At 55.6% G+C, this 14,078-nt stretch overlaps 1 protein-coding gene across 2 annotated transcripts in view; it reads left to right on the forward strand.

Annotated features, from left to right (window-relative positions):
• The first annotated feature begins 5,723 nt into the window (after positions 1-5,723).
• RHOD (ras homolog family member D) overlaps positions 5,724-14,078 on the forward strand; it is a 15,988-nt gene continuing 7,633 nt past the window's right edge. Inside the window, exons 1-2 of one of the 2 annotated variants that reach the window (XM_017857341.1) lie at positions 5,890-6,048; positions 6,406-6,466. In XM_017857341.1, coding sequence (XP_017712830.1) covers positions 6,032-6,048; positions 6,406-6,466 — 78 coding nt within the window. In that variant the 5' untranslated portion in view covers positions 5,890-6,031. Of the gene's footprint in view, positions 6,049-6,405; positions 6,467-14,078 lie in introns of both variants that reach the window. The other variant, XM_017857340.1, reaches the window with a different exon arrangement.

Here is a 14,078-nt window from a genome sequence, read left to right on the forward strand (position 1 = left end):
GGACCAATGCAGGCTGGGCATGGTGGCTCACACCTATAATTCCAGCACTTCAGGAGGCTAAGGTGGGTGGATCACTTGAAGTCAGGAGTTTGAGACCAGCCTGGCCAACATGGCGAAACCCCATCTCTACTAAAAATACAAAAATTAGCCAGGTGTGGTGGCGGGCACCTGTAATCCCAGCCACTCGGGAGGCTGAGGCAGGAGAATCGCTTGAACCTAGGAGGTGGGGGCTGCAGTGGGCTGAAATCGCACCACTGCACTCAAGCATGGGCAACAGAGCAAGACTCAAAAAAAAAGGTCTTAAAAAAAAAACAAGGAAGGACAAATGCATCAGACTCCTTGGGAAGCTCAGAGGAGCCACTGAGCCAGCTCTGGCAGGAGAGAGTAGGATGACAGGGAGTACTAAGGAAGGCTTCCTGGTGGTGACACCCAGCTGAGGCCTCAGGGCCAGAAGGAGGAGATCAGGTAGACATGGCAGGAGAAGCATTCCTGGCGGGGAACCGCATATTCAAAAGGGCACGAGGGAGCAAGAACTTGGCCAGTGTATCCATTTGGCCAGAACAAAGTAAGGGGGGTGGGAAGAAGGGAGCCAAGGGGGAGGCCTGAAGGGGAGAAGGGCCTTCCACATTCAGCAAATGCTGGTGTTCAGCCTGCAACACTTCAAAGTAGATGCTGCTGCCATCCCCTTTTTTGCAGATGTGGAAAAGAGCTCAGAGAGGTTAGGTAACTAGCCCAAGACCACACAGCCACAGAGCTGAGACTCAAGCTCAGCCTGTCTAGTTACAAAGCCAGTGCTCTGAATCACTCGGCAACAGCGCCCCCTCCCCCAGCTCCTCGAAGGTAGTGCTGAGGGCATAAGAGAAATCCCCCTGGGTCCCAGGCTGCTGGCTTCCCCTCCTCACCCCTGGAAGATTACAAGCGTGGGACATTCAGCATGGATAGGGATGAGCTGATGGAGAACTCCCAGCAGCTGCCGGGAGGCCTGTCCACGGGGACTGACTCTGAAGAGCTTCTGAGGCAACCAATGAGATAGGCTGTGGCAGGAGCCTGTAAGGGGGCAGAGACCAGGGAGGGCTTCCTGGAGGAGGTAGAAGCATGAGAGCTGGCCTTGCAGCAGGGAGACTGTACACATGGAGGAGGGAGGGGGTCTCAAACTGCCTGAGCAAAGGTGTTACAGTGTCCGGGGAGACACAGCTGGGCTGAGGCTTGAGAGGCCAGGTGGGGTTGGGCTGTGGAGGCTGTGTGTCCAAGCTCAGGGAGAAGCTCCTTATCCTGCTGGCAGTGGGGAGCCATGGTGGAGTCTTGAGCAGGTCCAAAGGAGGGAGGGGTCACTCTAAGAAGCTTTGGAGGTGACACGGAGGGACATCAGTGAATGTTACCCTCACCAGTGAGTGGTAGGAGGGCAGGCAGGAGGCCCCTGAGCTGCCTTTAGGTTTGGGTTCACTCAGCAGGACTCAAACCAAGGTGCCTTCCTGGAGAGAAGCCAGGACAACCCAGGCTCTGAGAAGCTGTCTTGCCTTCTTCTTCTCTCTTGTAATCTTCCCAACCTGTTTCTCTCCTTTCTAGGGCCACCCCACCTCCAGGGTCACATCCCTCCCTGCCCCTTCATCTCCCCTCTTCCAGCCCCAGCCCTGGGCCCGTGGACATGCCTCCAGGGTCCCAGGCCCCCTCTGTCTGGGAGCCCTATCGAAGAGGACAGGTGTGGAGGTCTCTGACCTGCCCAGCAGCATTGCCTGGGCCAGGCCTGCATGTGGGAGAAGCGGGGCAAGTCACTGCATCACGGTCAGCAGCAGCTAACTCCAAACTTCCCTTCCTCTCTCCCATCTGTCTGTGCCTGCAGACCCCCAAAGGGACAAATCAAAAGGCTAAACAAGCACCAAGATGGGGCCACCAGACTTCCTCTCTCTCCACCACTCCCACCCTATTATCAGCCCTCCCGTCCCACCCTGAAAGATCAATAATGGTTTGGCAGGGAGAGGAAGCCGGGGCAGAAGGGCACGTCCCCGTGGCCTGGAGCCCCAGTTAGATGGCAGCCAGGCTGGAGCTGTCTGGACAGGCTAGACAAAAGGAAACCTGGGAGCACAGGCCCTCTGAGTGCCACCTGGCATAGAGCTGAGTCTGTTGCTCACTTGCTGTGTAAATTCCTTCCCTTCTCAGGCCTCAGTTTCCCCATTTGAAGAATGGGGGTGTTGGATAAGATGGCCTCTAAAGAGCCCTGTACCTCTGACCTTTGGAGATTCTGTGTGTATGGACTCTGGAGCCCAAGGGCCTGGGCCCAAATCCCAGCTCCTCTGCTTACCATCTGTGGGACCTTGGGCAAATTATCTGACCTCTTTGGGCCTCAGTTTCCTCACTTGTCAAAGGAGGATAAGAATTGAACATACTTCATAGGATGGCATGAAATGACACTTGCCAAATGTCCGGCACATGTAGGTGCTCAGTAAATGTGAGGTCAAGGCTTTGGGTGGAGGAGTTCAGGCTGAGGGCAAGGGCTCTTGGGATCCGGTATTTCGGATGAAAGAAAGTGGGCCAGGGCTGGGCACAGTGGCTCCCACCTATAATCCCAGCACTTTGGGAGGCCAAGGCGAGCGGATCACCTGAGTTCAGGAGTTTGAGACCAGCCTGGCCAACGTAGTGAAACCCCGTCTCTCCTAAAAATACAAAAATTAACTGGGCGTGGTGGCAGGCACCTCTAATCCCAGCTACTCAGGAGGCTAAGACAGGAGAATCGCTTGAACCTGGGAGGCGGAGATTGCAGTGAGCTGAGATCGCACCACTGTACTCCATCCTGGGCAAGACTCCATATGGAAAAAAAAAAAAAGGAAGAGAGCAGAGGACAGGGGATGCATGCAGAACTAAGGACTTCGGGAGCCACACACCAGGGCCCCGTGCACCCTGCCAAGCCACTCCAAGGGGAAAGACTGTATCTCTCCCCTTCATTCAGCCATCCACAAACATCCCATACGCCCAAGCCCGGAACCCCAAGCAGGGAGGCAGCCCCTGGTGATGACTGCGCAGGGAGCTGACAACCACATGAGGGCAGTGGAGACGTGATCAGGACCGCACAGGATTTGGCCTTAGGATGGGGGTGGGCTGTGAGAAAATGGGGACAGGGGTGAGGCCAGGGGGCCTTGGAGTAGGCAGAGGCTGGAGAGTGGTCACCTGTCCACACATTCCCCATTCATGTCACATGTGGTATTCGTCATCAATGCAAGCATTTGTTCCTTCATTCATTTCTTCACTGTTTCTTCTTGTAAGTCAGCCCCTCTTCCGTCCATCCTTCCTTCTTTCCTTCCTCTCTTCCTCACTCTGCTCTTTTCTTTCTTGTCCTTTTGGTTTGTCTGGCCAGGGGATCTACTGGACATACCGTCCTGAGCCACAGCTGGGTGCCAGCCCGAGAGAGGCACTCCTCTAGGGGGTACAAGTGAGCCTTGACTCCTGCCCTTGAAGGGTTCAGGGCAGCAGGCCACGGTGCTGGGCTCCCCACAGATCTGGGCCTGGGGTTCGTGGGGCCTAAAAGGGCCTAAGTCACCCACAGGTTGCAAGTCCTGAGAAGCCTCAGTAAACACTAAAACAGTAAACAGTACCCTGGCCAGGCAGACTGTGTGACCTGGGCCACCACTCTAAAAATAAATTCCAGGAAAACAGTACAGTCCCAGGCCCAACAATGTCTGAGATTCAGGGACATTCCCTGCAGACCAGAGCCGATTTCTGTGGCCTGGTGACTAAGCTCCCTCTTAGAAGAGCGTAAGCATGGCGGGGGGTGGGGGGCTCGGGGGTGGTGAGGCTGGGGCTTGACAGCAGCAGATCGAATCCTGGCTGTGTCCTGCTGGCCTAAGACACCCCTCTGCCTCTCTCTGAGGTTCAGTTCCCAAATCTGTAAAATGGGGGGAAGCAGGTCATCTGCTTGGTCCACGTCATGGTCTGAGAGCTGAACAAAATTGCACTTGCGCAGATGAGGTGTGATGGAGGGAGACAGCCTGGCTTTGGGGTCACACCTGGATCCAAATTCTAGTTCAGCCTCTTACTAGCTGTGGATCTTAGTCAACAACTTAGCCTCTCTGGGCCTCAGGCTCCTCATCTGTGAAACGGAGCTAAGAGTCCCTACCTCCTAGGGAACAGTGCCTACACGTGGCTTGCAATCCATTAATGGGTGCTGTTATTACTAGGGAATGTTCAGTGAAACTGTATAGCATGACAGGCATCAAGTGTGTCATTACAGAGATTATCCCTATAGCAACCAAGGCCAAACGCCTCTGCCTGACTCTCCGCTCCCTCCACCCCCAGTCTGGCCCCACCTGCCTTCCAGCCTTGCCACCCAAGGCCTGATGACAGCAGCAGTGGGGAGGATGACGCTGACAGCTGATCCGAGGGGGTGGGGCCCCTCTCACCACTCCTTGGGGCGGAGACCCCTGCTCAGGAACTACCTGCCCAGCCCGTGTCAAGTCACTGCCCAGCCCTATGGCAGTTTCGGGGAGGAAGAGGCACCTGGAAGGCAGAGCTGTCCTGGGGAGGCTCCTTCCCTCCAAGTGGGGCTCCATCCAGCCTGTGGACCACAGCCCGGAGCGGGAGCCGGGCAGAGGAGTCAAGGAGCTGGACTCTGCCTCTCCACGTAGTGACTCTTGCCCTGGCTGCCTCTTTAGACCACAGTGAGTTTAAAGGAGGTTGAAGGTGCTTTTTCGCCTGCCTGACTTGGAACTCCATAAGGGGTGATGTCATGACCAGTATAAATTGGGGGTAACCTAATGATGTCTGCCCCCTGTTCTTTTAAGCTTCAATGTAAACACTCAGTCCAAGATCTGGGAAGACCCTTGTGCCCATTTTTAAAAGATTTCAACTCTGGCCATTAGGAGAAGTGGAGGGATCAGGTGACAATGAGTTCCCAGTTCAATGCTGGATTTACTGCTGGCATCCAAAGTGCTCCACTGTGCAAGCACCAGCTCCTCTTGCTGCACCACTGTGCAAGGGAGACTCGCCCTCTGCGGGGGCGGGGCGGGGGGCAGCATTCCGCTAGGGCCTCCACAGCCTCGCCCCTGCCGCTCTCTCCTGTGGAACACCTTCTCCCTCCCCCATCTGACTGTGTCTCACTTTTCCTCAAGACTCTGAAGGGCTTCCTGACTCACTCAACCTGGGTGAGGAGCTCCTTTCCCCTACTCCTGTCCCGCTGCCTGTCCCTACCCACGTTGTAGTTCTGATCACACTGATGTCCTGCCTGTCTAGTATTCTAGGCTGTGGGCTTCTCAAGGCAGGGCCTGGATTTTGTCTTGAACAGTTCAGGGTCCCCAGGCCCTTGGGCACCAGGAGGACGTCTCATGGTGCAATAATAAGAAACACTCACACTTTATAGAGGGAAAATTCCATCTCTTTCCCTAGATCGTGGCCAGCCAGGGTGTCTGGTGACTGCCCACCTTCAGCAGAACTTCCTGGTGCTGGCGGAGGGAGGCAAGCCAGGCCTGGTAGGGCCAGTGAAGGGGGTCATCCCCTTCCCACCTGGCATGAAACGCCTGTTTTGTGCTCCGTCCTAAGCCCCCTGGGGAAATGCACCATTCATTCACTCATTCAGTAAAGGTCACTGGCTCCTGCCTGGATCTGGGACCCAGTCCCTGAGCACACACACCCCCGCCCTCACTGTCATGGTCCCGCTGTTTGTCTTCTCCCTTCCGACCTCCCGTGGCCCCAGCGCGGCCCGCTCGCAGTAGGTACTCGGGCAGCGTTTCTTCAAGGACCTAGACGGCCTTGAGAGGAAGGGCCCCAGCCTAGCCACCCAGGCCTCTCACCTGGCTCTCGGGGCGCCCGGCTCGCACTTCCTCCCGCCGCCCCGCCCCTTCCACATTCCTGCCCCGCCGGGCCTGCCCCGCGCAGTCTGGGTCCCTGCGCTGCAGCCGCCCGCCCGCGGTCTCTGCTCCCGGCCCCGGGATGACGGCGGCCCAGGCCGCGGGCGAGGAGGCGCCACCAGGCGTGCGGTCGGTCAAGGTGGTCCTGGTGGGCGACGGCGGCTGCGGGAAGACGTCGCTGCTGATGGTCTTCGCCGATGGGGCCTTCCCCGAGGTGAGTGCCCAGCGTCTCCGCCTCGCCCGGTTCGGCTCGCGCGCCCGGGTGTGCAGGTCCCTGCCGGACGGCCCAGGCTGTGCGCCTGCCCCGGCCTCCGAGGGGTCTCCCAGCGGGGCCTGGGGTCCAGGGCAGAGTTCTTCTCCCCCAGCCATTGGGAATGAAGGCCTCAGTGATGTTATCTGTAAAGCGGGAGGAATGGCACCTACCGGGGAGGGGTGTCACAAGGACTGAGTGAGGCGACCTGGGTGCACACAACATCCTAAGACAGCACTTGGCCGCACAATTCCGCCAAGAGGGCCTGAGGGCTTGGGAGCCAGACTGCCTAGGTTAAAATTATGGCTTTGCCACTTACAGCTGTGTGCCCTTGCGCAAGTCCCCTAACTCCGCTGTGCCTGTGTCCCTAACTACATCACAGGTGAGTGACAGCGCCCACCGCACAGGGTCACTGTGACAGTGAGTTAATAGACGTCAAGCACTCAGTCCCGGCCTGCGCACAGGAAGGACTCACGGAGAGTTGGCACATGTCACTCTTGGGAAACATATTCTCCCCTCCAGCTCATGCCGCTGGAATGCATGGGCCATGGGCTCTGCCTTGGAGGGTCGGAGCACACCAGCTATAGCCTCAGCTGCTGGGCCCCCGTCTCTGCTCTCCTCTTATGAGCCCCGTGCCCTTTTGTAACCTGCTTAGCTTCTCTGAGCCTCAGTTTCCTCACAACAACCCCATGGGGTAGAGGGACTGTAGGGCGGTGGTGAGGTGGAGCCCAGGGAAGGCTGATAGGCAGCTCCAGTGCGGTACCTGGCACGTCCTTGGCGCTGTAGGCATGCCCACTGTTAATCCTTCCTGACATGCTGACTGCCCAGGCAGACTCCACAGGCACCAGGTGGCCCCTGCTCTGCCACCTCTCAGCTCTGTTGTCCTGGGAGTCCATGGAGTTGCTCCCAGCATCTCCTCTTTTTTTATTTTTTGAGACAGAGTCTCACTGTCACCCAGGCTGGAGTGATATTGGCACAATCTCAGCTCACTGCAACCTCCGCCTCTCGGGCTCAAGCGATTCTCTTGCCTCAGCCCCCTGAGAAGCTGGGATTATAGGCACCCAACACCACGCCTGGCTAACTTTTTTTATTATTTTATTTTTGAGACGGAGTCTCACTCTATCACCCAGGCTAGAGTGCAGTGGAGCAATCTTGGCTTACTGCAACCTTCGCCTCCCAGGTTCAAGTGATTCTCTCACCTCAGCCTCCCGAGTAGCTGGGACTACAGGTGCGTGCTACCGTGCCCAGCTAATTTTTGTATTTTTTTACTAGAGACAGCATTTCACCATGTTGGCCAGAATGGTCTCCATCTCTTGACCTCGTGATCCGCCCGCCTTGGCCTCCCAAAGTACTGGGATTACAGGTGTGAGCCACCTCGCCTGGCCAATTTTTTTTATTTTTAGTAGAGACGGGGTTTTGCCATGTTGGTCAGGCTGGTCTCGAACTCCTGGCCTCAAGCGATCTGCCCGCCTCAGCCTCCCAAAGTGCTGGGAATACCGGCTTGAGCCACTGCAACTGGCATTCTTCCTTCTTTTCTTCCCAGCATCCTCAAAGCCCCTGGGGTTGTACAGGTGCTGGGGCATCTGAGCACAAGCAGGACGGGTCGGGCCTACCCTGGTTCTTATCACACTGTAGTTCTTATCACGATGATGTCCTGCCTGTCTCCCACCCTTGGCTGTGACCCCTGGGGCTGTATTGGCCCCCACCATGGCTTTCTGCTGCAGTGGCATTGAGTCACTTTTGTTTAGTGGCTTGTGGAGCTAATGTCACCTTCTTTGATCAGTCATACTTTTTTTTAAGTTGGGGGAAACATGTTTCTGGATGCTGCCCATGGGAACCCAACAATGAGAGCACCCAGGGCAAAGCACCACACAGGGACAGGTGGCCCAGGCCCAGGGGAAGGCACCTGATGGGTGGGGACCTCACCACCAGCTCTGAAATGTCCTTGATGGTGAGACCATCCCAGCTTCAGAGCAGTTCTGACGTGGAAAAGGGGGTCTTGCAGTTGATAAGATGTGAATGCTTTGAGGGACATGCTGGGGCAGGCCGGAAATGGGGGGAGGGCATGCTTGTCACCAGGAAAATGGGCCGGATTTGTCCAGGCTCTTCCCCTGTCTGGGGGCCCTGGTTCCCTGGAGCAGGAGAGTTCTCTTCTTTTAAAGAGCCCACAATGGGCCGGGCGTGGTGGCTCACGCCTGTAATCCCAGCTCTCTGGGAGGCCAAGGCGGGTGGATCACCTGAGGTCAGGAGTTCAAGACCAGCCTGGCCAACATGGTGAAACCCCGTGTCTACCAAAAATACAAAAAAAAGTTCCTGGGCATATTAGCACACGCCTGTAATCCCAGCTACTCGGGAAGCTGAGGCAGGAGAATCGCTTGAATTCAGGAGGCGGAGGTTGCAGTGAACCAAGATCGCTCCACTGCACTCCAGCTCGGGGACAACAGAGCGAGACTCTGTCTCAAAAAAAAATATATATATATATATATATGTGTGTATATGTGTATGTATGTATGTATATATATATATATATCCCATAATGTGCAAGAGCTGGAAAGGGTTCATTTTGCAGATGGGAAAACTGAGTCCAGAGCCCAGAGGCTTGCCTGGGGGCACATGGCTCAGCGGGGGCGGCACTGATCTAGAGCCCTGGTCTTCCCACTCCCTACCAGGGCCTTCTCCACAGCCGCCAGTGCTCTGCCTGCTGGACCCAGCCTCCTCCTGCCCCTGTCTCTAGCACCAGACTCTTCCTCCAGGCAGCCCTTGAAGCCCAAGGGGCCAGCAGCCAGGAGGCTGGAGTCCCATCTCCCAGACTTCCTGCACACAGCAAAGGGCCGAGAGCAGCCTGAGAATTTGGAGGGACCTCCGTGACCCTCATCCGGCTGTGGCCCAGCCCTGGGTTCAGGGCAGCAGGGGAGGGCAAGGTGGAGAGAGCTCCTGGAACAGGGGGGAGCCCCAGGCTGGGGTGCCAGCCTCTGCCCAGTCCTGGCTGGCATTTGGGGCTGCAACCATTCCCGCAGGTTCAAAGCCTAGCAGCCCCCACACCAGCATGGGGATAGGAGGTGGTGGGGAGTACCCGGCTCTGCTGGTTAGAGCCCCCGAGTCCTTCCTTGTTCGCACTTGGACTCCCATGGGTGTCCTAACCAGGGATACCCCAATACTCCCCTTTGCCCAGGTCCGCTGTCTTGGTAATGATCCATTTTCTGTCTGTGAGCCCCTGGAGGGCAGACCCAAACCTGAGTCATCTCTGTCCTGGTCCAGCACAGGCTCAACCCTTCTTTTCTGGCTGAGACGGCCAAACAGATAAGATTAGGTGCCATTGGTCCCATGGACAGAGGGTGACCCTGCCTGGGGGTCAAAGAACAACACAACAGAAGGTACAGACAGAGTCTCTAGGATGACCTCCCGAGTGGGGGAAAGGGCTGTGACAGTTACAAGCCAGAGGGGAAACCCAGCCCCTTTCTGCCTCCAGGAACTGGAGCTGGTAACCTCAGGAAAGGCAGGTGGCTGGGGACAGAGCCTGGCCTCTGCAGCCAGAAAGACCTGGCTCTGTCACTAGCCAGCTGTTCAGTGTATCACCTTGAACAAGTCATTTCCTCTCTCTGAGCATCATCAGAAAGTGAAGGTTGTACTGATGTTCCAAGCTTGCCAGGATCAGAGACGGCGCCAGTACTCAGCCACACACAGATCCTTAGAGAATGGTGGGTGACAGTATCATTACCATGGGCATTTGCAAAGCACTGAAACATGTTTCCCAAGAGATTCCCAGCAGGCTGCCCTGCAGCTCAGATCAAGAAGGTGACTTAGTGGGTGGTCAAGCTGGGAGCTCAGATGCAAGGGCACCAGTGCCCTTCACAATGAGAGGCCCCTACTCTAGGACAAAGGTCAGAAGCTGGGGAGGGGCTGGGGCTATTAGTCCATTTTCACACTGCTATAAAGAACTACCTGAGACTGGGTAATTTATAAAGAAAAGAGGTTGGCCGGGCGCGGTGGCTCACGCCTGTAATCCCAACACTTTGGGAGGCCGAGGCAAGCGGATCACCTGAGGTCAGGAGTTTGAGACCAGCCTGGCCAACATGGCGAAACCCCGTCTCTACTAAAAATACAAAAATTAGCCAGGCGTGGTGGCAAGCACCTATAATCCCAGCTACTTGGGAGGCTGAGGCGAGAGAATCGCTTGAACCTGGAAGGTGGTGGTTGCAGTGAGCTGAGATAGTGCCACTGCACGCCAGCCTGGGTGACAGAGCGAGACGCCGTCTCAAAAAAAAAAAAGACAGAAAAGAAAAGAGGTTTAATTGACTCACAGCTCTGCATGGCTGGGGAGGCCTCAGCAAACCTACAATCATGGTGGAAGGTGAAGTGGAACCAAGGCACTTCTTACGTGGCAGCAGGAGAGAGAAAGAGAGAAGGGGGAAGCAGCACACTTGTGAACCATCAGATCTTGTAAGAACGTCCTCACTGTTGGCCAAGCGTGGTGGCTCACACCTGTAATCCCTGCTCTTTGGGAGGCCAAGGTGAGCAGATCACTTGAGGTCAAGAGTTCGAGTCCAGCCTGGCCAACATTGTAAAACCCCATCTCTACTAAAAGTACAAAAATTAGGCTGGGCACAGTGGCTCACGCCTGTGATCCCAGCCCTTTGGGAGGCCAAGGCGGGTGGATCACCTGAGGTCGGAAGTTCGAGACCAGCCTGACCAACATGGAGAAACCCTGTCTCTACTAAAAATACAAAATTAGCCAGGCATGGTGGCACATGTATGTAATCTCAGCTACTCAGGAGGCTGAGGCAGAAGAATCGCTTGAACATGGGAGGCGGAGGTTGCGGTAAGCAGAGCGTGCTATTGCACTCCAGCCTGGGCAACAAGAACGATACTCCGTCTCAAAAAAAACAAAAAAAAACAAAAATTAGCCAGGTGTAGTGACACACGTGTAATCTCAGCTACTCAGGAGGCTGAGGCAGGAGAATCACTTGAACCCAGGAGGCAGAGGCTACAGTGAGCAAGATAGCACTACTGCACTCCAGCCTGACTCCGTCCAAAAAAAAAAAAATCTCCCTCACTATCACAAGAACAGCATGGGGAAAACCACCTTCACGATTCAATCCCCTCCCACCAGATCCTTCCCTCGACACGTGGGCATTACAATTCGAGATGAGATTTGTGTGGGGACACACAGCCAATCCATATCACTGGAGAAGGTGTCACCACCTGGAAGGATGGATGGGGGCTCGTGTGGACACTGCTCCTGGCCACCAGCTTTCCCGGTGGTGAGCATTTATGCTGCGGCCTCATCTGCCAGTCCATCCTCCCTCCCACATCATGGCGTGACACTCTTCCCCTTTAACCAGTGAGGAGACTGTCCTAAGGACACGTAGCTGGTGAGTGCCGGAGCTGGGTCTTAAGCCAGGCACATCTAAACCTAAAGCTAGTGCTTCTAGCTACCAGGTCACACCGCCCCCACCAGGCAAAAGGCCTGAGGGAGGGCACTCTGAGCAGGCAAGGGGGGATGGAGAGGTAGGTGAGGCCCTTGTCTCTTCCTGTTGGTTCCTCTTGGTAGAGGGAGTGACAGCATGTCTAGAGTCTGGGGTGGGGCCAGCCCTTACCTCAAGGCTATCCCAACTTCTCCATCTTCCTCAGCTGCCCACTCTGGGACCCGCCTTTCTCCCCACCCCACTCCCTGCAGCTTCCCTGGAGGATGGTGCTGACCCACTGCTCAGGTGCTGCCCCTCCCAGCTGGTCAGGGCCTGACTCAGAGGGCCAGCGGGCAGGCAGGCAGGCGTGAAATTCTCCTGAGTCATGGGCAGGTGGGGGCCCCACCTGGCATGGGAAGGTAATAGGATAGGGGCCCCCCTGACTGTGGCCGTACCAACCAGCCCTGAGCAGGCAGTTGAGGGTTAGGGACCTAACAGCAGGCAGCCCAGCATGCCCCTTGGAGCAGAGGGCACAGGTTGTGGCAGAGTTTTGCAAACCCATCTTTCAAAAGCTCCCTCTTCATTCCTGCATTTTCATCTGTGTGCAAAACCTGGCCTGTTGCCCGTTCATCTCACCTTCATGGAAAGGCAGTGAGTTTAGGCTGGGCAGGGCTGGAATAAGGGGCCTCTGTCCTGGGTGACCTCCTCCCAAGCCCAGGCAGGACAAAGAAGAAAGGCCCAAATATGGGACACTGGGCTGGGCGTGGTGGCTCACACCCATAATCCCAGCACTTTGGGAGGCCAAGGCAGGTGGATCGTGTGAGTCCAGGAGTTCAAGACCAGCCTGGGCAACATAGCAAGACCCCATCTCTACAAAAAATACAAAAAATTACTTTGGGAGGTCAAGGTGGGTGGATTGCTTGAGTTCAGGAGTTTGAGACCAGCCTGGGCAACATGGCAAAACCCTGTCTCTACGAAAAAAAGAAAAAGAAAAATTAGCCAGACATGGTGGCCCACACCTGTAATCCCAGCTACTCAGGAGGCTGAGGTAGGAGAATCACTTGAGCCTGGGAGACAGAGGTTGCAGTGAGTCAAGATCGCACCACTGCACTGCCTGGGTGACAGAGTGAGACCCTATTTAAAAAAAAAAAAAAAAAGGGCAGGGCGTGCTGGCTCATACCTGTAATCCCAGCACTTTGGGAGGCCGAGGGGGGTGGATCACTTGAGTCCAGGAGTTCAGGACCAGCCTGGCTAATATTGTGAAACCCCCATCTCTACTAAAAATACAAAAATTACCCCGGTGTGCTGGTGTGTGCTTGTAATCCCAGCTACTCTCAAGGCTGAGGCAGAAGAATCACTTGAACCCAGGAGGCAGAGGGTGCAGTGACCAAGAGATCACGCCATTGTACTCCAGTCTAGGCGACAGAGCAGGACTGTCTCTCAAAAAAAAAAAAAAAAAAAAAAAGCCCGGGTGCGGTGGCTCACACCTGTAATCCCAGCACTTTGGGAGGCCGAGGTGGGCGGATCATGAAGTCAGGAGTTCAAGACCAGCCTGACCAACATGGTGAAACCCCATCTCTACTGAAAATACAAAAATTAGCCAGGCATGGTGGCACGTGTCTGTAATCCCAGCTACTCGGGAGGCTGAGGCAGGAGAATCCCTTGAACCTGGGAGGCGGAGGTTGCAGTGAGCCAAGATCACACCATTGCACTGCAGCCTGGGTGACAGAGTGAGACTCTGTCTCTAAAAAAGAAAAGAAAAAAAAAAGGTGGAGGGCGCATTGGGGCCTTCTGGTAAGGGATCAGGAAAGGCATCCCAGGAAGGTGAAGGCAGCATTTAATAGGGGTCTTGTTTGGATTGTGAGAGGTTGAGAGTCAAAGAAGGAACCCCAAAAAGCTGCGAGTTCCCCAGGGCAGGGATTGAGTCTTTTGTTGCCTGCTTCCCAGTGTCCGGAATTGGGCCTAGAGAAGGTGCTAATGCTGCTGAATGAATAGATGAATGAACAAACGAACAAAGCAAGGAATGAATAAACATGTAGGTTAATGTTCTAGGAAGGGGGGACAACATGAATGAAGGCTCAGAAATGGGAGTCCCACCAGCATGTGCCTGTGGTCCCAGCTCTTGGGAGGCAGAGGCAGGAGGATTGCGTGAGCCCAGGAGTTTGGGGCTACGGTGAGCTATGGTGCCTGTGAATAGCTGCTGCACTCCAGCCTGGGAAACACAGGGAGACCCTGTCTGTGAAAAAAAGGAAAACTGGGAGTCCCCTGCCCCCATCCAGAGGGCAATGATAAAAATAACAGTAGGCCGGGCGCGGTGGCTCAAGCCTGTAATCCCAGCACTTTGGGAGGCCGAGACGGGCGGATCACGAGGTCAGGAGATCGAGACCATCCTGGCTAACACGGTGAAACCCCGTCTCTACTAAAATACAAAACTAGCCGGGCGAAGTGGCGGGCGCCTGTAGTCCCAGCTACTCGGGAGGATGAGGCAGGAGAATGCCGTAAACTCGGGAGGCGGAGCTTGCAGTGAGCTGAGATCTGGCCACTGCACTCCAGTCCGGGCGACAGAGCGAGACTCCGCCTCAAAAAAAA

This window comes from Rhinopithecus bieti, unplaced genomic scaffold (genome assembly GCF_001698545.2).
Source record: "Rhinopithecus bieti isolate Rb0 unplaced genomic scaffold, ASM169854v2 scaffold_44159, whole genome shotgun sequence".
NCBI lineage: Eukaryota > Metazoa > Chordata > Mammalia > Primates > Cercopithecidae > Rhinopithecus > Rhinopithecus bieti.